Source organism: Jaculus jaculus, chromosome 15 (genome assembly GCF_020740685.1).
Source record: "Jaculus jaculus isolate mJacJac1 chromosome 15, mJacJac1.mat.Y.cur, whole genome shotgun sequence".
Classification (NCBI taxonomy): domain Eukaryota; kingdom Metazoa; phylum Chordata; class Mammalia; order Rodentia; family Dipodidae; genus Jaculus; species Jaculus jaculus.
This window is the reverse complement of record NC_059116.1, coordinates 71303749-71326961: the sequence shown is the minus strand read 5'-3', so window position 1 is coordinate 71326961 and position 23213 is coordinate 71303749. Positions and strand designations below refer to the sequence as shown.

At 39.7% G+C, this 23213-nt stretch overlaps 1 protein-coding gene across 1 annotated transcript; it reads left to right on the top strand.

Moving 5' to 3' along the window:
- The first annotated feature begins 20997 nt into the window (after window positions 1–20997).
- Window positions 20998–22977, top strand: LOC101615642 (ATP-dependent RNA helicase DDX18-like). The gene is given in 3 exon segments (XM_045135164.1): window positions 20998–21806; window positions 21808–22328; window positions 22331–22977. Coding segments are annotated over 3 exon segments (1977 nt in total).
- Window positions 22978–23213: the final 236 nt, after the last annotated feature.

Genomic DNA, 23213 nt, shown 5'->3' with positions numbered 1-23213 from the left:
AATACAGCACATTTAAAAATGCCCTGTTCAAGAAGGTGATGAAATCGTATTTGATATTTCTCCTTCTTTAAATGTTTTCCATGTCCCTAAATCCACCTTTCACTTTCCTAAATAAGAGATATACTCTTGCTTGCACTAGAAATACATTTAATTTTTCTTGACTCAAGAAAAGTAGAAAAGGCAAAACTGAACTGACATAACCGGGGATCTATTTTACTATAACTTGCTGCATCTTCAAAGGACCTTTGATGACATCTACATTGGTTGTCCTCCCAACCTGGTCATGGCCACACTTTTAAGTATCAATAACTGATGATTTATTGCATCCAAAATTCTCTTTACTTTCCCAAACTGTCTCAAACATGAAAGTCTTATATCTATAGGGAACAAAACCATTTATCACATTCATATTAATTTTCTGTCTTTTAAACTAGTTTTGGCTGCCAAGGAAAATTTGTATTAATCATATTCCTATTTGCTCTGAATCCATTTGTGGCATGAAATGAGTGATATCAATTTAAAAAGTTAATTCAAGGCAGTAAAGAGGCTTCTCCCTCTTTTTCTCAGTCTGACGAGTTGTCTTTGTGCTTCTTGGTGAGGCATAATTATTACATCATTTAGGTCTCCATACAATACCAACGTTGCTAAACTGTGATGGCAAACTGCTGATAAAGTCTTTTGATTAGTCACAGGCAGCTCATGTAGATGTCAGCTTGTACCCACTACTGGCATCTTTAAGTAATTCTGGTATTCAGCAACTTTGCATACTCCTTCAGTTAATTACAATTCATGTGACTCTGGGATAAGTTCCCCTGATGGACGTCAGTACCTTTCATGATAGTGAAGTAATGACTTCAGAATTCCTGATACGATGCTAGTAGACCAAATCCGCTGTCTAATTTATGTTTGAAGGTCAGCATAACTACATACCTCTTACATTGTTTGACGAGTGCCCGAATACCTGTACCAAAGTATTTGCTCATCACCAATTGAACTCATTCCCACTAGAAATTCTGTTAAAAATTTGGTACTGTAAGACAGGCTACATTTGTTTTTTCAGTTACCACCCAATATAAATGAAATAAAATCACTCAAGAAAAATATTAGGAACCTATAAAATATTAAGATGTTTGCTTTATGATTCAAAGTTGTAACTTTTGAGCAAGTAGAACATGCTTTTAGAGTAAGGATTTCTGCCCCAGTCTTTGATAGGTCAGTATTTAGCTTTGTCCCGGGTAGTCATCTTGGCCCTTTGCCACTCTGTGGGTAATATCCTATTTGTCATGTCCAACTTCCTCACAGGGACATTGTATAGACAAAAGAAATCACAACAGGTACAGAAAGTGTTACATGGTAACTGGAGCCAAAAAGCCTGAGTTTGAGTTCTATCACACGACTGGTGACTGTTCCACCAGCTTATTATCTTCTGTGTGTTCAGCCATGAGTCTAGTAAAGTGGAAAGAGTAATAGCATTTAAATGAGTGTAGGAGACTGGGAAGGATATTGGTGCATGCTTGGACATGGGAGATATTTCAGCAAAGCTGCTGATCATCGGTGTGGAGCTTTGGAAGATTAGTGTAAAAACTCACAGAGGCTTTAGGACAGCTTCACTTGCTTAGACCCGGCTCGAAGAAGAAACGACTCATTGATTTTTGTTTGTTTGTTTGTTTGTTTTTCTTTTCAAGGTAGAGTCTCTAGCTCAGGCTTACCTGGAATTCACTATGTAGTCTCAGGGTAGCCTCGAACTCACGGAGATCCTCCTACCTCTGCCTCTCAAGTACTGGGATTAACAGCATGCGCCACCACGCCCGGCTTGCATTGAAGTTTTAATAGAACAGATTTGAGGATAATGGTTTCAGGGACTGAGTTCAATTCCCATTGCTCACGTGAAAATGCCAGGTGTGGTGGCCTGCACTGGCATCACAAGCTCTGAGGCTCACTTACCAGCCAGTTTAGCTTAATTGATGAGTGCTAGCTTAATGAGAGACCATCTCAGAGGCTGTGGACAGCATTCCTGAGGAGACACGCATCTGCCCTCCACATGTGCATGCACGCACATGCAACATATATGCACACCAGCACACATCCAAGCATATACACATGCACACACATTTTTGCTCAAAATTAATAAATAGAAAAATGACCTGCAAGTCACAAAATAGTTTGGAAAAGAGAAAGCGGATTTGAAGCACAGTGGCCCTTCGAGCACATTGGCAGAGCCCGGGGAGGGTAGAGCTCACAGTGGTGCTCATGGCTGCCTCCAGTGCTAGGTCCTCCTTTCTCAAGTGAAGTTGATGGAGACCATATCAGGGCATACAAGAAATGATTTTAGAAATTAATAAAGATAAAAGTATACATTTTTCCATGTAAACATCTTTGATCAAAACTTAACTGAATAATAAATTTATAACAATATAATAGATAATCAGCAACTCATCCAGTTAATCCAATAGTGTTGGCTTTGTTCAAAATATACTTACAAATCTTTCAATCAAATTTGTTTCAGAATCCATTGGGAGCTACTCAAGGAAATCACTGATATGAAGCAATGAATATAAAATGATTTGTGGAAGAACTAAACTGTCTGTTTTTAAGCATTCATGGCAACATTATCCTCAATATCAAGGCCACGAAATTCATACAAATGTCCTACAATGAATGAATGGATAAAGAAGCTGTGGACTATATAAACACAATTGAATACTATTTGGACTTACATTGAAAGGAAAACCTAGTCATTTCTGGCAGCACAGAAAACCTCACGAACATCATGTTAAGTGAAATACACTGGTCCCAGAGAGGCAAATAGTGTGTGATCTCACATACATGTGGCATCTGATAATGTCTACTTCAAATGACCAAAGTATAGAGTGACGATTAGCAAGGACTATGAAGTGAGGATGCTGTGGGGATTTGGGCCAAAGGTGCAGTGTGGTGTCTCCATATGCAAAAAGAATGTACTGAAGCCCTAGTCCACATAATGGGTATTATAAGAACAATATGCTTTTAGTAGCTTACTGTTGAGTAGGCTTTTAGTATTGTTACCACAAAAAGTAAGGGAATATGTGTTTATGTTTCGACTTACCTTTTCAAAAATGTGTACATACACATGATCATCATAGTCTTTACTATAATTTGTGCCAGTTTAGTTGGCAATCATGTAGTATAAAATATACAATGTTAATTTATTTTTCATACTTATTTCACTTTTAGTTCATAAGTCAGTTTCCTTTTTAAATTTATTTACTCATTCATTTATGAGAGAAAGAGGCAGAGAGGGAGAGAGAGAGAGAGAGAGAGGGAGAGAGAAAGGGAATGAATGGGCACACCAGGACCTCTAGCCACTGGAAATGAACTCCAAGTACATGGGCCCATCATTTGTAACTGGCTTACATGGGTACAGGGGAATTGAGCCTGGGTCCTTAAGTTTTGCAGGCAAGTACCTTAACCACTAAGCCACCTGTCCAACCCTGAGTTTCTTTTTCTGATGGTTCTTGTATTAGGCTACCAAATCAGTACCTTTGACTTATGTGGAAACATGTTTACAGCCAGGTATAGTTGCCTATAACTGTAATCTCAGAACTTGGAACTCTGGAGCAGGAGGATCCTCAGTTTAAGGCCAGTAAGGAATATAAGTCTTATAGTAGAATCAGCTACATAGTGAGACCCTGACTCATAAACAAACATATCTGTCTTCTATTTTAAGCCATGGAAAAACTTCCCTGCACAAGTACAGATGAAAATATCTTTCAGGTTATACTGTTTTGTCAGAGTGATTAAATTCTGCTACTATATAATGAAAGCAGTGCAAGCCTGCAGATATGCTCAGAGCTAAGTTCATTCTAATAGAACTTTATTTATAAAAACACAGCATGGCACAGGTTTGGCCTATCAGCCAAGCTCTGATTTAGCCTCTCTAATATTGTGGAACGTAATCTATATACCTGTCATTCACAAGGAAGATTAAATGTGGCACCAGCACTCCTGAAATATGGTAAGCCCTGCAAGACACATGTTTCTTCCCTTCCCAATAAACATTGTGCAATGGAAAGTGCATGAGCTTGGACCTAGAAAACTGCTCAAGCTCAAAGAACTTCAGAAATGAAACCAACTGTCAAGATGAGCCCATAATTCTCACTTCACAGGTAGGGAAGTCAACACTCCCAGAGAGGAAGTGCCATGACCAAAGTTGCCCATCAGTTAGGGAAGCGTTCATGCTTGCACTATCCACATACACTCTCTGCACAGGATTTTCAAGTATGCATAGCATGTGAAGTCCCCTCATGGCTTTGGTTTTTGTGCTGAGGAAATCTTGAAGCATGTTCTGCCCTGTCCATCTGGTTGTAAAAGTTATAGCTAGCAAATGAAAACAAAACAACAACAACAATAACAAAAACACATGACTTCACCTGCTGGTATTACACTGAATTGTCTCTGGCCAACCACAGTAAAGGAAGCACAACCACGGAGGGTTTCCTGTTGCACCTGCAATATATCCAGTGAGGCTCTCAGAGGATAGCCTGGCTGACCTTCATCACCTAAGGTAGGGTTTCAGTGACATTACTGAATATGTGCACCTGCGTTCCATCGGCTCGTGCCCTGTAGGACTCAGGACACCCCCCACACTGCTCATCCCTGCTGAAATAACTTAGAAAATGTCACTGTGCGCAGCACAAGGCATATATGGCATTTTGCACACGCAGAACAATGGCTTGACATTTTGCTGTTGAAAGCAGAGCTACATGATGTCTACACTACACATATCTGAAATGACACCATTCACTCATGCTGCCCTCTCTTCTCCTTGGGGCTCTGCCTCTCAATTTTCCCTTTTACTCACCAAGTCCTTTACTTCATCTCCTACCAGGTTCAGCTTTACTTAAGCAGGAAATGTTCATAGTGTCATGGAATTTTTAGTGCACTTTCTTTTGCTTTGATTTATGTTATATTCAGTAATTTTTCACAGAAATAAATATCTAAGAATTTAAAAAAATCTTTAAAATAATTTCCTAGGCAATAAAACTATGTGGTTACTTAAAATTAGAGTAGCTATTATTTTGTTTGAACCAAAAAACATATAAGTGAATATTCATCAGTTATATATTATATTTTTGTTTTAAAAGTCTGCCCTACACTTTTGTCATTTATTGTACATGATAAAGACCATACTTAGAAGTAATATTTTAGAAGCATAGTTTTAAAAATGCCAAACCTGTTCATTTCTTTATTGAAAAGTTAAATTCATAGAATTTTTTTGCTCTACATTGATTGAAAAGTCTGATGCTCAAAGAAACTGTTTAAATGCAACTTTTGACATGTATATACTTTATATAACAATCTATCTTTCCTACTTCTTTATACTTGTTTACTCATTGGGATTAACATGCTCTGGAAATCATAATTCCAATAAAAATCAAATGCATAATCATTTATGTGTATAAGGAAAGCAATTAATTTACCTCATTTCCTCTTTTTCAAAGGGTCTGGTATGTTTTAAATGTTGATGACTGGTACATAGCTTAAGAGTCAGTAGAAACTTAAACTTTATATTGCCATATTTGTGTTTCTGTGTGTTTTTACAGATGCAAACTATCTTTCTGTTAATTCAGCGCTGGAAGGTACGTGGCTGGTGTTGGGTGACTCGCGGCATGGCCAAGCAGCCACTCCGTCACAAGCTCTCCTCCCAAGCCACGTTTTCCATTAGAATGTTTCCATCAGGATCAAGTTCCTCTTTAGGGATAAGAGCCAATCATCTTGTTTTTCATAAAGGCAGCTTGAGGAGGCCTGTAATCAGCACAGTTATCAGCAGCTGATTTTCTTCCCCTGAATTGTATTGGTGAAAGAAAGATCTGCAGGTCGTTTCAGTCTCTCACCTCGTACGATTCTGCCACAATAGCTTCTTCTGCCTCTCTCTATCCTCGCACATAATTTGTCTGAAATTGGGAAATGCACAACCTCATTAGAAGGTTTCATAGTTATATTCACACCACCTGGTTCTAAGCCGAGATGTTGACTCTGGGCAACAAAGTGAATGGATGGAGCTTATATTGGGATAAGACAATCGAATATATTTTAATTCAGCTTTAAATAATGAATAGGAACATCTCAGAGTTCAACTATGCCACATGTTTTCAATGAGTGTCTTTATTTGCAAACATGTTTTAAAAGAAAAGAAGGGTAAAATATAAGAATGATTACTTTTCAGAGGTCAACTCTTTATCATTTAGGGTATAAATTTTTTCCACACACCATCTTCATCCATATCTTAAACCTGTCTGTAAGCCAAACGGATATAACACCAGTGGTTCTTGTGTCAATATCCACATTTTAAAGTAGGTATAATAATTCAAGACACAAAATAGTCCTTCTAACAATTTTGGAAGTAATTTGTGTTCCATATTTCTACATCTTGAAACAATAAAGATTTTTATTTGGATGTTAATAATTTATTTTGTCAAAATATAATTTCAAATGAAAACCCATCCCATTGCCCCTTATCTAATGTTTAAAAAAGATAAGCTTACTATGCTAAATGTAATGGCATTTTTAAGGAGAAAGGACACATATTTGAAAACAAGACATTTTGCAAAATAAATTTTAGTAATTCACAAAAGCTCTCATCAGATACCATACATAAGAGAATAAAAGGCAAATGAAAATGATTACTATAAATCACAATTGTTCTCAGTCAGCATGTTGCAAAGAATCTTAACTTGTTTTCTGACTTATTAATAAAACAAAAGTTTCTAAACCTCATGTACTTAAAACGTGAATACTGTAAGAAACCAAAAGCAAAAGAATCATCTGAAAGCAAGTAGTTTTGTTTTAGAAAAAAAAAAAATCTAAAAACACCATAAAACACCTTTTCAAAGGTCTCATAATGTACAATATTTGAATACAAACAGTAACTAGTGTTACGACAGCTGCTCTCAGGTTTGCAACATATATCATAGTGCAGCATATTGGAATGAGGCCTGAGTTTCCATTTACTTATCTATCCAGACACATCAATTCTTTTTACTCCAGCCTGATAAAGTGGAACCGCCGCAGACAAATGAGCCAGCGGAGCTGACATAATGTGCTTGTCACAAAGCCGCTCTGGATAAGAACGCCTGACTTTGATCCTCAGCGAGGTTACTATTTTACAGTACCATGAATTTCATTCTAACGTGCTGCCTTAAGTCACCATTCTCTGCTTACTGGCCAAAGTTTATTCCATTTCACCCTGCATTCTTCATGCAAGTAAACTCCACCCCAAATAAAAATTGAAAAGAGGATGGAAATTTGCATGCAAAGGGCTGGATGATGACCTCTTTGTGGCATGGTAAAAACTCCCCTGAGTTGAGAACCAAAGGTAATTGAGGAGGTTGAGGATCACTTTTCACAAACCCAAGTAGAAGTCAGGTTATAATGGTGAAGGCTGCTTCAATTGTATTGAAACAACACAGGGCTGCTAGATAATTATTTATGTCTAATTATAAAATATACACTAAACAAATCAGATATGCCCCCCCCCCAAACTATGGTCTTTTCATAAGACACATATTTTTGAAAATAAAGGCTTTGGTTTTACTTCTCAATAACATAAAACATTTGTCTATTACATCACCGAGTTCTTTTATCCAAGTAAATGAATTCAATGGTCATTCTTTACCTCATGAGACAAATGAAAGTATCACAGGTGCAATGTGCCACTGGTAAACAGACATCAGGAAGACTAAAACAATGGGGGCTCCTGGATACAGATTCTTCAGGCCAATGCACAAACACTGCCTTGAACAATCACTCTAGGGAAGAAGAGCCTCTCTGACACCCAGTGATGTTCCTCAGAGGCTGCTTACCTTTATTTCTTCTTATTATCTGTGGACCATTATCCCAACAAATGAAGAAATGAATTGTAATGAATGGAAAAAGGTATTGTGAATCCAAATCAATAGATTAATTCTGGTCCTACCATAAAGCACATGTTAACATAATGGGATATATGTAAGGGGAGACATATTATCTCTGTCAATGATGGATATAAATTATAATATATCTCTTCAATCAGATGTCTGGCTAAAATAAATATACTGAAGAAGTTGTAATGCTGTCTTATTGAAAAGTTATGTCTATGTTCTGTACCGAGTTAATTGTTGCTCAGTAAAATAATTAAAATAGGATGGCAGCTGCTACTCTCTTAAATAACCTTTACTGTGTATAATTTGGATTCGGTATTAATGATGGAAAGCAACATTTGCAACATACATATCAACCCTGTTTCACAAGAGCTTGAATTGCCAACACACAGAGATGCATTCAGAAACCTCTATGGTTACTTTGTGAATAAAACTGTGCCCTCAGTTTCCTACTTACTGGAATTGCTTGGGTTGGTCGTAGTGGAGCCTGGATGCTGAAGTGAATGTGACCTTCCAGCAAGGGGAAATCGGAAGAGTCAGGTCAGCAATAATGCTGGAGAAGAAAGGTATGACATGCTGAGAAGCTTTGACCACCCAAGAATGTTTCATCCTAAGGACTGCCATGTCCCCACCTTTCCTTCATGTTCCGTCATTAAGATTAGGCTACTTAGTAATGTTTTTGAAGTTGAATTTGACCACCTCATCAATGAAGTAGAATAAAATTTATTTTGATCTAATTTCAGAAGCAAGTGTAGATAATCTAAAGAAATATATGATCTGAGAGATAGTGTTAATACTATCCTGTCCAATTTCCAGAGAACTTAGAAAGGTATAGAACTTGGTTTTCACTTCTTGAAGTATACAAAACAAGTGATGCCACTGTTTCCATCCGATACTACCTGTTTGCAGAGAGGCCCTGAAGACCATGATGAGCATAAACTCAGTCTGAGATAAGTCACTACATGGCCTTCAAGATGAGCATTGGCGATGGCATTTGTGCCTTCTGTTAGCCTGCTAACATGTTGTCTAAAGATTTTCTGATTGCTTGTAAGGTAGGGCACTGACATAGTGAAGCCAGTGTGTGCCAAGCAGTTCCACAGAAGACTCAGGGCCAACAGGGCAACAAGACATGCTCCAGAGCACTGTGCTGATGTCCAGCTTTCTTTCCAGTTGAGTGAGTTGTGCCTAGTGATAAATAGTGTCCAGCTTCTTGTACAGTTCTTTTACAGTCTCCTGTGGAGCAGCAATAAACATCCTCTTAGTAACAGCTAGTATTAGTTAGATTGAACATCTTTGGGCCAGATTTAGGAGTCTAGCTGATGAGAGAAAGAAATTTGCTGTTCTTAAAAATTTAATACAAATTTGCCAAGGTTTCCTCATGAGATACTTTATAGCTGGCTTTGCGACACTTCTATGAGCTATATCAATGCTGTTTTCATTTAATGCTATTGAGGATTGAGGCCAAGACTGAGGATACAACTTACATCATAGTCACTCAGCTGGTAAGCGTTTGAATAATTATTTGAACCGGAGCCCTTTGTTACTTACTTCTCCATTTCTGCAGATTTTCTAGCTTTCAGCCAAGACAAATTACTGGACATAGAATCGAAGAGCAGAGAGAACTTGAAAACAATGGGGAGATATAATTACTTACATAGTGATGTTCTGTGAACACAGCAGTAAGCAACTAACAAATTTACCAAGTAAAGGATATAGGGGTGGGGTCAACATGTTACTTTTATCCATTCTCTCCAAGGTAAAATTCCTAACATGAATAGGAAAGTCATCACAAAGAAATGAAGGAAGTATGTGGCATATCAAACAAGAAAACAACCTGTGTTCTTCTTTAACTTGTATATTCATTGAAAATATAATTAGACTCAGATGAAATTAATAGCCCTGTACACGAAGATGTAGAAATGATTTACCTATTACAAACTCCAAAACCAGGGAGGTGGGCGTTAATCAAAAATGACTGTTCTCACTTAACTGTTTAGCCTGTCATCTAGTGGCCTAATCAAATAGTACAGTTTTACTACAAAATGTAGATTTCTCATTTTATTATGTTGCAGTTGACAACTCTCCATGAATTATTAGAAAAAAAAATGCTTCCTAGAGTCTGATCAAAATAGGCAGAAACCATAGAGATTCATATGCAGTCTTTATTGGAGCAATCAGATGTTACTAATAATTATGGTTTGGGGGACGATCTTAATATATTCAGATACAAGTTGGAATCTGCTACTTATACATAAAATTTCATATAACAAATACATAATCACAAAGGGTTTCAATCTAGATATGTTTGATTCTGCTTACAGGAGTCTAAGGCCAGAGGGGAAATGTCAGCAAGCTGATCATAAAACAAATGGTTGAAGACAGTGACATCTGGTGGAGGCAGTGAGTTTTCATTTAACAGAACAATCCTACATGTGTGTTAAAGGGAATTATGCCAGACACATGTATTTGACGCACAGTGTTTGCATTTGTTTTATTACATTGTTTATGTGTGTTTGTTGGAGAGGATAGGAATTCATATCAGTGTGTCTGTGTGTGTGTGTGTGTGTATGTGTTTGCACACGTGCGCTTGTGAAGGTAAAAGAAAAACTTTAGGTGGTCATTTCTCTCAAAATTTTTCCACTTTTTTTATTTTAACAGGATCTCTCACTGGGCTGGAGCTTGCCATGTGGACTAGACTGGCTGGACAGGTAACTCCAGAGATCCACCTACCTCCACCCCCTCCCTAGTGCTGGGATTACAAATTCAGATTCCCACACCTGCCTTTATACTTAGGCTCTGAGGCAAACTCAGGCCCTCCTGTTTCTCAGGCAAGAAAATTCCAGAAAGGGCCACCTCTCCAGCCCACTGTTTACTTCTAAGTTGTTTTGGATTCAGAATATTGTTTGTACAAGAAAATTACTTTATATGTGGAGATTACTTTTCAAAAACTTATAAAGTTCTAACTTGCATGGAGGCTCTGAAGTATGGTTTACACTGAAGAGACACAATTACAATCTGACAGCTGGAGGGCATGCTATAGAATGACTCCAGCATAATCACTGTAGATGAGGAAACCAAAGTCCCAAGACTTTCAGTGAACTCACCACAGTCTACACGATGTTACTATAATGTGAGAATGAACAGCTTAGATTTACTTATTAGCATGTTAATGTGTGTTTAGTTGTAAATGCATGTAAGAACATGCATATGTGTGTGTAGACCAGAGGTCAACGTCAGATGTTTTCTTCAATTGCATTACACCTTATTTTTTGAGACAGGTTTTTTGTTAAATATAGAATGGATGGTTTTGGCTACAATAGCTAGCCAGCGAGGCCTAGGGCTCTCCACCCCACCCACGGCTCTGAGAGTACAAGCCTTACCACCAGACCCAGCACGGTGCTAACAGTCTGAACTCAGGTCCTCATGCTTGTCCAGCCGAAATGGCTCTTACTAAAATGAGACTCTTTTGGTCACATGCTAATATCTGAAAAATTGTACATTCTAGAATATTTGGCCTCCATATAGAGCTTATAGTCCAGAAAGTGTACTGCTTCTTGAAGAAAATTAAATCAAGCCTTCAAAATACAAAATATAAAGCTGAGAATGTCTTCTCAGTCTATTCTGGGAATAGAGCTAAAGTTGAGAATTCCAAGACCTTATACCACTTCTACGAAGGCTGATCTAAACTCTCATCTCTGGATCACAGGCATTGGACTCACACAAGAGCCCAAACTGACCCAGACTGGAGGGATTGAACAGACATAGTTGGAAATCTATGAGCTTGGCTTTGTTCTGCAGGTTTTTTAACTGCAACTCCAACTAGTGAAAGTACTCAGGTTGTTTTTGCTGCTCCATCCAGGCAGCAAAAGTGAAACACTCCCTGGAAGAATTGATCCATGGACAAATATTCACTCCATTAAGGCAGGTGTTACATGGTATATTTCTTCCTCTGTTCTGTGGAAAAATAGAAAATGCTGGTGGGTGTGGTGGCATACGCCTTTAATCCCAGCACTCAGGAGGCAGAGGGAGGAGGATCGTGGTGAGTTCGAGGCCACCTTGAGAATACATAGTGAATTCCAGGTCAGCCTAGGCTAGAGTAAGACCCTACCTTGAAAAACAAAACAAAAGAAAACAAAACAAAACAAAAGAAAGAGAAAAAGAAAAAGAAAATGCTTAACATTTAACAACTCCTTAACAACTCCTAGGTTGATAACAGGATCACCTTTGGTTCCTACACAATTCTTTTTTCTCCAAATTGCCATTGCATTGCTACCACATGCACCCCAGCTCTGGAGCCTGGGGATAGAGCGCAGTTACTTTTGTCTAAGCCTTTGATGTGTTCTGCTTATTCAATGTACTGATCCATCCTCTTGTAGTTAGTTCTGTGCTCCTCTTCAACAATGATGCCTTTTAATAAGTATCTCTAGGGCTAGAGAGATGGCTTGGTAGTTAAGGTACTTGCCTGCAAAACCTAAGGACCCAGGTTCGATTCCCCAGTACCCATATAGGCCAGATGCACATGGTGGTGCATGCGTCTGGAGTTCATGTGTAGTGGCTAGAGGCCCTAGTATGCCAATTCCCTCTGTATCTGCCTTTCTCTGTCTTTCTCTGTCTCTGTCTCTGTCTCTCTCTTTCTCTCTCTGTCTCTCCTCCCTCTAAAATAAATAAATAATAATAATAAAGGAGAGTGAGAAAGAAGTAACTCTGTGTTTTCTAAATTGGCATTCTCTTAGGGGTGTGGCTTTATTAAGCAGCTCACATACAGACTGGTTAGGAATGAATGTTGGAGGGTGAGGTAAAGTCCCACTTTTCCTGGCCATTTTCACCTGCTGCATGACAACACTAAAGTGTAGGCATCTTCACTTTCCAGCGATCTGCACTGTGTTAGCCACAGTGCTGTTGAATTTATCACTTCATTCAGTTTCTCCTTTGGCTGATCTGTTTCCTCACCCCCCCCTTGTGTGAAACATTTTGTAGAATATCCAGTCCATAATTAAGACAAAAAAATTTGGAAGAGTTTTTAAGGTGAAATTTTAATGTGGCCATGGTCTCTCTAAGTACTTATGCCTATACCCTTGGGACAACTGACTTACCTCCACCAATGTGGACTTTCCCATGTTCTAAATTCACCACTGTTACATTGGTGGGAAAGTAAGAAAATGTGGCTTTCAGGTGGCTCAGCTTCAGGCCATTGTGCGGGCAGCCAGGGATGCGCTGATCTCTTCACTCATCCAACCCTTGAGTGCTTGCTTTACTTTCTATATAAATCTTCAAGTCTTCACTGAGCACAGGTGGTATTTTAGCCCTACTGATTCATATACTAATAATACTGCATGGGTACACTGTAATACCCCTTGTATTGAAAGCTGCTGCCCTCTGTTTCTCATATTACTAATACCAGAGTTTCAGTTTGTATAGCTCCAGCATGAGATCTATACAAGGACAAACCTGGCAGCATGCATTTCTATAACAAACACTGGTTAATTCAATGTTATTCGTTTGGAACTTGGATTACCCATTGCCTTGATACAATGACTTCTTTGACCTAAGGATGCTCCCAGTGAGAGGCTGACTTCATACCCTCCAGTGCACCAAGACTAGCCTCCCTGTGCAACATTCACTATCAGACTACTTGGCCCCAGCCATCTGTGATGAGCTCTCCTTCCACGTTCTCCTCTCAAAGGGCTCACTTTTCTCTGGATGCACCTTCCTCCTCCAGCAGAGTCTGAAATCCTTTGGAAGATTTTTTTTTTCTTCACTTTTGCTTTCCTTTACTTTTATATCATTTACATAGAACATCAGAGACCCCTACTGGCCATTCAGGTTAATTTTCTAAAACAAGGAAGAAACAGTCTCTATTACTGGGTGGAGAAGAGATTGTAAACAGCATATAGCAAACACAAGCCTAGAATGAGATAAAATGTTAGTAAAAAGAGTCGAGGCTCTGAATGTCAAGGTGATGAAGAGAGTGTCCAGAACAAGTTCTGGAAATTAAAAGGGAGATGAAAGTTTAGAGATAGTTCATGCAGAACCAAGGAGCACTAGGATGGAGGGGGAGGGAGGGGAGGGCATCAAAGGGGTGGGAAACACTAATCCAGACCCAAACGGCAATGGTACCATAAAATTCTACTTCCTAAAAGGCAGACCAAATGGCTGAACCTTCACCAGGCCCTTACAGGAAATACCTGAACCACAAGACACTGGAGAGGGTAGGATCAAGTCTAACCTAAATCTTCTCATCTTCCCTCCCTCCCTCTCCACCACCCTCTCTCTCTCTTCCCTAACTCTTGTATATTAGTTATCTTTTTCCTCATTTTCTTAGTGGGCACTGACCTGTAACTCCCAGTACCAGCATGGGGCTATCATCCACAATGAGCTTTTGATCAGAGAAACCTACAAGGTTTCCTAAAAGAATGACAGATTCCTGTCAGAGTACTTGATGACCCACCAAAGGTCAGTGGTAAGACCCTATTGCTGAAGACTCCATACGCAGCTGACACGTAAAATGGAATGATATGGCTGGAAGCCAGGAGAGAGTCAGTCCCCAGACAGTCAGCGTGTCTAGTGCCAGAAGGTGCTACATGGGTGACTGGGGGAAATGACCAGTATCTGTCCAAGCAATTCATGGTTTAACCTACTTAGCAACAAATAACCTGCTGTGATGCCCACACAAGTGCTATAGTGGCACACAGCCATGGTGGTAAGCAACTACTCTTGATTGGGCTAACTGATCCCCTCAGTGGTGCAGGACCCATAGCTGGAGCTGGGAAACAAGTCAGAACCATATCCAAACATAAGCCCACTCTCCAATATCAAGTTACCATCAATCATGGGGCCTACACCTAGTAAACTCGCTAATAAAAAAGTAAGGGTTATCTCATTTGTCCTGGTGCTAACTTACTCTCCATTGGAGATTCTGCTTCTCTTTTTCAGATAGATGCAGGTCCTCAGGAGAGAGCCATCCCATCATACCTCTGAAACTAAGGAAAATTGGCAAAACAAGCAAAGGTGCTGTTTTCCTGATGAACCAGATACCAGCACAAGGGGGAAGGAGACCAACGCAGAGAAAAATCAACGCCTACCAAATCAGAGAGCCAGAGCCTCAGAGGCCCCCAACACCTCATCACTGATGCAGACCAAAAATGCACCCAACATAGCTCAGGGAAATTTTGCGGAAGAGGGGGCAGAAAGAATGTCAGAGCCACATGTTGGGTCATGATATGCAGAGACATTTATCATACCAATAACTGTGGACTAACTCCACAATGAACGACCCATATATATCAACAAGGAAGGACCATTGGGGAGGGGATAGGTCACGGATAGGCCTGATAATGGTACCAAAGTGCCTGTAGTTGCTGAATAGAAAACTAATTAAAAAATATTTTAAAATTCTCCTTTGCTTTGCTGTGAAAAAATCAAGCTACTTATGTAGTATAACATGATGTTATCACTTGTATTTAAGGTTTTTAAGTCACATGACAGCACATACAGGTTCTATAACCCACAGATGTCTACAAAGAAAAACAAATGGCTGAGGACTGATGGCACTCTGTATTTACCAATATCTGGGTAACTTTACTGAAGAGTGTACTTCTCTCAGAGTGTAACATGATTTCAAATTAGACTCAAAGAGAAATGACATGAAAAGTTACATTTTAAAGTATCAGTTCATTTATATTGCACATTAATAACAGTCCCTATTTCTATCTAACTATAGTATTTTAAAGTGCTTTCCTATGTGATAGAATATGCTATCTGTTGTAGACAGCTTCAATGTTGCTGGGATGAACATTCAAACCAGACACAGTGTATGGGTGGAAGGTGTGGTGGTTTGATTCAGGGGTCTCCCATAAGCTTAGGCTTCTGCATGCCATGTCCCCTGCGGATGCAGATTTGGGAATTAACACCTCCTGGAGGCAGTGTATTGTTAGGGCGGGCGTATGCCAGTGTTTGGCACACTCTTCTATTGCTGTTGTCCACTTGATGTTGATCAGAAGGTGATGTCCACCCTCTGCTCATGTCATCACTTTTTCCTGACATCATGGAAATTTCCTTCAAGTCTGTAAGCCAAAATAAACTCCCTCCACCCCCACAAGCTACTCTTGGTAAGATGATGTCTGGCAGCAGTGAGAGCCTGACTGATACAGAAGGGATTTAATTCAAGCTTACAGATAGGAGGGGCATGAGCTCCATCAGTGGTGAAGGAAGATAATTTTCATATATCCAAGCAGCAAGAAAACCTCCAGCAAGCAAAACCCCAGCAACAGCTCCAGCTCCAGCACCAAAAAGCATCACACACAAACTGGCAACAAGCAGGACTCCTGAGCTCAAGCCTTTCTGCCTAATTCTGGGCAGGAATTTGGATCCGCCCTTCTCCCCCCATACTTTAGGCTGGACCCCAGGATCTTCCCCCAGTGACATCTCCTCTAGCCAGGAGACTGAAGACCCAAGTTACAAGCTTTAATAACACACCTGAGTCTATGGGGGACGTCCATTCAAACTACTGCACTATCCATATAACAAGTCTGTGAATTAAGAAAGAAAATAATTACCCGCCTACCACATTAAAAGTCCTGGGACTAGGTCTTGGGTTTATTTCCTGTTTCAGTCTTTCCTTTGTATCATAGACACTCAGATTCTTACAAATATAGTGCTGTGGCCTCCTAAAGCAGTTTTCCCAGACAGCATTGGTTAAGGGCAGGGTCCTGTAGATAATACCATCTTGGTCTATTAACAAAAGCCTAATGACTCGTAGTTAAGCTGGCTTTTGTCACAGAGTGAAAACGCAGCATAGAAAGCTTTTTTTAAGTAGGAGGACACAGAACTGCAAACAGGAGGGAAAATAAAAAAAAAGAAGAAAGAAAGAAAAAGGAGTATACCAGTTTTCATGTTGACTGGAAATAGACTTGCTTTGACACTTTCCTGATCCTGTCAAGATGGGGATTTGCACTGGGCTCGGGATGGACTAGCCAAGGGATGATTTTCAGAGCCTCTATTTCCATCAGTAGATTATTTCTTAGTGTGCCAATATTTATTCTGCTGCTGGAGGAATTTCTTGTAACTGCTTGTCTCTGTTTGATGCTTATCAGGACGGATTTGGGCCAGCCTCGCATTTGTGAGGCTCAGGAGAGTAACTCTCATCTTTCTACTCACAGAGGAGCCATCACAGGGTGTTTCCGGGGCTGCGCATGGCATGGGTGTCTCTTATTATCCTGTCTCGTTTGTGGCAGTTCAGATACAACCTGCAAAGTAAACTCAAAGATTATTTGAAGACATCAGTGTTCTCTAATATTGAGGTGTTTATGGCTTAAGCTCACCATCCTGAGGAAAGAGATCGAAGTGTCCTGCCTTTGACATGTTTAACCCGTGTGAGGTTGGGTGAGAACATATTGAGAAAGTCTACATATTTCCCAATCAACCATGAACCTTGGATTATTAGAAGAAACTGTCATGAAGACCTCCAATGGGGGGAGGGGGTCCTCGGCTAATATAGAGTAAGGACGTAAACTGGTGAGAGGAAAAATGTTACTGCTCATGGGTTCCTAAATCCGCATTACTTGTTTATGTAGCAGTTGTTTAGGGTTGGCCTCACATTAGAGTTCAAGACTGTGCAAAATGAGCATGCTTTTGCTGTTTATTAAACAGCAGATTCCTGAAGCTTAGTTTAAAGTTCTACAACTGGGATGGAATGCTGTCATTATCCACCAAAGTAACTGTCCTCAGCAGTCCCACTTTGTGTTTAAGAAGAAAAGACTGAGCCACTGGGAGTATTTCAAGGCCCAGTTGTTGCTAAGAGGTTATGATGAGAGATACAAGTTCAGAAGCCGTCCTCACATACAAGTCAAAACGAGGGTATTAAGTAACATTATGTTTCAGAAAACATTTTCTTTCATTCAGTATATGTTGGTTATGCAGCTGTTCATGCAGATACTGAATGGATGCTAGATTCTATGAAAATGGATCACACTGAAGGATCCTTGGGCCTGAAAGCATAGCAGGGAAATGAGTAGCAGGCTGGAGAGAGAAATCTGTCAAACAGAGATTCCTCTGATGATTTCTATGCTGAAAGTAGTTTTATTTTATAATTTCATATATTTATTTGCAAGGAGAGAGAGAGAGAAAATGGGCATGTCAGGGCCTCTGGCCACTGTACAGCAACTCCAGATACATGAATGTTTTTTTTGACTCTGGCTTTATATAGGATCTGGGAAATCAAACCCAGGCTGTCAGGATTTGCCAGCCAGCACCTTAACCACTGAGCAATCTCTCCAGTCCTTGCAGTGTTCTTTGAAATCAACTGTGCATTTGAACCATGAGAGAAAGTTTCAAGTTTCCAAAGGTGTGGGCTATGCCTGCAAAGCAAGGATCAGAGCCATGTCCTATGGCTTTAGGTCACGCGAGACCATTTCAAAGTGCTTGTAAGGTTGAAAACCAACATTGTAGCTGAGTATCGTGTCTTCCACACAGGATGCACCTGGTAATAGAAATATTTCACAAAAGGTAGCTAGAACTAACTGTTCCCATCTATACGTATGCCATATGAGGTTAACGAATAAGCTGCTAATAAATGAGATGTACAGTGGAAAGTTATGAAAATCCTTAAATTACCATGTCCAGAGGTGGACAATTTTATCCTTATTTGCAAAGTACAATCTATGAGGTTTATTAAACTAATAATAATGCAGTCAGATTTTTTACAATCAATAAAGACGGATACAAATATCAAAAGATAAAAACGTAAAGTAAAATTTGTGAGGGCAGATTGTCATTGAAATAATATTGTTCCTTTTTCTAGTACACATGGGTAAATAAACGCAAGTCTAACAAAAGCACACGCACACATGCTGCACAACACAGAGAAAGGATGTACTTGTACATTGACAATGCAGCAGTGGTTAGGATGTTTTAAGATTAACAAAGAAGATGTCTTTTCTCTACTTAAGTTTCTAACCACTTATTTATTTATTTATTTTTGTTCATTTTTATTTATTTATTTGAGAGTGACAGAGAGAGAAAGAGAGAGAGAGAGAGAGAAAGAGAGAGAGAGAGAGAGAGAGAGAAAGAGAATGGGTGCACCAGGGCCTCCAGCCACTGCAAATGAACTCCAGACACATGTGCCCCCTTGTGCGTCTGGCTAACGTGGGTCCTGGGGAACTGAGCCTCGAACTGGGGTCCTTAGGCTTCACAGGCCAGAGCTTAACTGCTAAGCCATCTCTTCAGCCCATTTAACCACTTTTTAAGGACAAGAATTTTTGGCAAAATGACGGCAATAGATAATCCTTGTTACTGATTCGGTCACTGAAGAATATGGCTGACCTGGGTGAGAACGAGGGACTTCAGGCTCCTGTGCAGCAGTCATGGACGACAGGGACCCGGTGCTCGTGACCTGCCCACACTTCACTGCTTAGAACAAGAGACTTCAACTCTGATTCCTGAGAACAGGCTGAAAGTGGAGAGAAAAGAAAAAAAACAAATAAAAGGGAAATGAGTTAGATAATGCCAACTGCCTTGTCTACCCCTCTGATCAGATGACTGATTTCTTCCCAGAGAAAACTTATGAAGCCAGAGCTATTCGAGTGAATGTGACTCCCATACAGTATAAGCCTATGACAGAAAAAGGGAACAAAACCAATATATGAAAGAACAAAGGTGTAACTGAAAATGGGAAGGTGGCTTTTCTTCATTGCAGGAAGACAGAGGAATAGCACTAGATCATGGATTCACTATCGAAGCAGCTGCAAGAGCATTGTTGTTCATGTAGCTGAGTTTCTATTGCAGCCAAAAAATGTACTCTTGAATTACAAGCATCTAAATTAGAGAAGTTTATGCAACGCTTAATGTGACAAAATTCAAAACCAACAGATTGTGAAGATGGCTAAAAGTTAAAGGAAGAAACAATATATTTAGTAATTTATTTTTTAAGTTCTTTAGTAAAAACATGTCGTATTGACATACATTTTCTATGGATTTATTATTCAAAATTAATGAAATTGAAGTAATCATTCAATAATTGTGAAGACTATGGATAGATTTTAACTTGAAAGAGAATCTGAACAATTGACCTGTGACTACATGAGGCATGGTAATCTTAGCAGTTACATGAGTGCAAAGCAGATTTTCTGGCAACTGACACCAAGATTCTAACAAGATTTTTCTTTTCAAATATAAATGTTGCTAATTGTAATAAAATATACACTTACCATGAATGTGTGAATTGATCCATATAATATAGCACATGGAGGATTAGATAACAAATGAAAAAAAAAAAAAAAAATATATATATATATATATATATATATATATATATATATATATATATATGTAAACATACCAACTTGCTATTCCCTTTCAATTAACAAGACAACAATTTTACTTGAAACTTGAAAAACAATCTTGGCACAATTTTTCCCTTAATATACTTCCTATCATTTTTGACTGAGTCTACTGCATGCAACCAAGAGAATATTCTTGATTGAAAATGTGTCTAGCTTCCCTTTGTGACAAACTGTCAGAATTTGCATGTAAATCATTCAGTAGTACTAATGCAATCCTGCTGAAAGTCTTTTTATAACTATATCTTTCCTTACTTCTATGGAATAAAGAAAGTGATAAAATTCATATTCCAAGGAAACCGATGAGTTATTTTTCAAGCATCCATTCACTATTGAAAGGCTCTTTTGAGGGCAAACTTAATAATCATTCCTTTCTGTTCCTTTCCTTCCCTTCCATAGGAGTTTCTGCATTTGAATAGTTTGGCGTAGCAGAGGTTAAGCGAGATAGAAAGAAGCTGCTAGCGATAGCTCCGCTTCCTGCAACTGCACCTGGTCTCCTCTGTTAGAATCAAAACTATGTACAATCAGAAAAGCAGTTAGGGATTTGCAAGCTTTCATTTATACAAACTGGATACAATAATTCTTTACTGAGAATAAATAGTCCTTCCCATACTGGACCGTGGATGCATCTAAATGTTTAACCTATGTCACTTACTCTAAATTCAAGCTGTACATTTTATTGTATACAACATAGACCATATTAGTATTTATCCTTAAAAATATTATTGTTACACGGGGCTGAGCTGCGGTAGGGGTCGGGCAAGATGTTGCACCTGCAGATGAAGCTGCTGCGCAAGAAGATCGAGAAGCGGAACCTCAAGTTGCGGCAGCGGAACCTAAAGCTGCAGGGAGCATTGAATGTGAACCTGTCACAAACTCAAAATGGAGATGTGCCTAAAGATATAATACAAGTTAGAAAAGTTAAAAAGTCCCTAAATCACCCTGTGAAGGCAGACCCATCAGAAGCACAAAATGGAGATGTGCTGAAAGACATAGTGGAAGATGTAAACATGAAAAAATCACCCCAGAAATGTGCAGTATTAACCAATGGAGAAGCAGCCACAACACAGTCTCCTAATTCAGAACTGAAAAAGAAAAAGAAGAAGAAGAAGAAGAATAAAACGGTGAATGACTCTGGGCCTGATGCTAAAAAGACAAAAATCAAAAATGCCACCAGGGTTCCTAAAGAAACAGAAGAGAGTGTGGAGAAGCCAGACAATGAGGAAGATGACAGTGAGGTGCCCAGCCTGCCCCTAGGACTCACAGGGGCCTTTGAAGACACATCATTTGCTTCCCTGTCTAATCTTGTCAATGAAAACACTCTGAAGGCTATAAAAGAAATGGGCTTCAGAAACATGACTGAAATTCAACATAAAAGCATTAGACCACTTCTGGAAGGCAGGGATCCTCTGGCAGCAGCAAAAACAGGCAGTGGCAAAACGCTTGCTTTTCTCATCCCTGTGATTGAGCTCATCGTTAAGTTAAAGTTCATGCCCAGGAATGGAACAGGAGTGCTTATTCTCTCACCCACCAGAGAACTGGCCATGCAGACCTTTGGTGTGCTTAAAGAGCTGAGTTCACACTTACGGGCTGATCATGGGTGGCAGTAACAGGTCTGCTGAAGCTCAGAAGCTTGCTAACGGCATCAACATCATCGCTGCCACGCCAGGCCGGCTCCTGGACCACATGCAGAACACCCCAGGGTTTACGTATAAAAACTTACAGTGCTTGGATATTGATGAGGCTGACCGAATCTTGGATGTTGGTTTTGAAGAGGAGTTAAAGCAGATAATTAAACTTCTGCCAACTCGTAGGCAGACCGTGCTCTTTTCTGCCACACAAACTCGAAAAGTTGAAGACTTGGCAAGGATTTCTCTGAAAAAGGAGCCATTGTATGTGGGTGTTGATGATGATAAAGCTAATGCCACCGTGGATGGTCTTGAGCAGGGTTATGTTGTCTGTCCGTCTGAAAAGAGATTTCTTCTGCTCTTTACATTCCTTAAGAAGAACCGAAAGAAGAAACTGATGGTCTTCTTTTCCTCCTGTATGTCTGTGAAATACCACTACGAGTTGCTGAACTACATCGATTTGCCAGTTCTGGAAAGCAGAAGCAAAACAAGCGCACAACCACGTTCTTCCAGTTCTGCGATGCAGACTCTGGGACACTGTTACGCACAGACCTGGCGGCAAGAGGGCTGGACATGCCCGAAGTGGACTGGATTGTTCAATATGACCCTCCGGATGACCCCAGGGAATACATTCACCGAGTGGGCAGGACAGCCCGGGGCCTGGACGGAAGAGGGCATGCCTTGCTTATTTTGCCTCCTGAAGAGTTGGGATTCCTTCGGTACTTGAAGCAGTCCAAGGTCCCATTGAATGAATTTGACTTTTCCTGGTCCAGAATTTCTAACATTCAGTCTCAGCTTGAAAAACTAATTGAAAAGAACTACTTTCTTCACAAGTCAGCCCAGGAAGCATACAAGTCCTACATACGCGCATACGATTCCCATTCTCTGAAGAAGATCTTTGATGTAAACAACTTGAATTTGCCTCAGGTTGCTCTGTCCTTTGGGTTCAAGGTGCCACCTTTCGTTGATCTGAATGTGAGTACCAACGAAGGCAAGCAGAGGAAGAGAGGCGGCGGTGGTGGATTCGGCTACCAAAAAGCTAAGAAAGTGGAGAAGTCCAAAGTCTTCAAACATATAAGCAAGAAGTCATCAAAGAGGAGGCAGTTCATGCACTGAAGACTCCACGTCCTTGCACCTTGACTAACTGCTCTAATATTTTTTAGACTGTCCTTACAAAGTAATTTTCATGGCCCTTATAATCATTTTTCAATCTTTGCTTTGATAATACATTATTTTAATTTTAAATACTTTCCACAAAACAAGTCATGGCAATCTTGATGATTCTTTTTCTGCCATTCCTTTCCGGAATAGGTCAGATAAAACAGCAATCCTTGGCTGGGTTGCTATAAAAT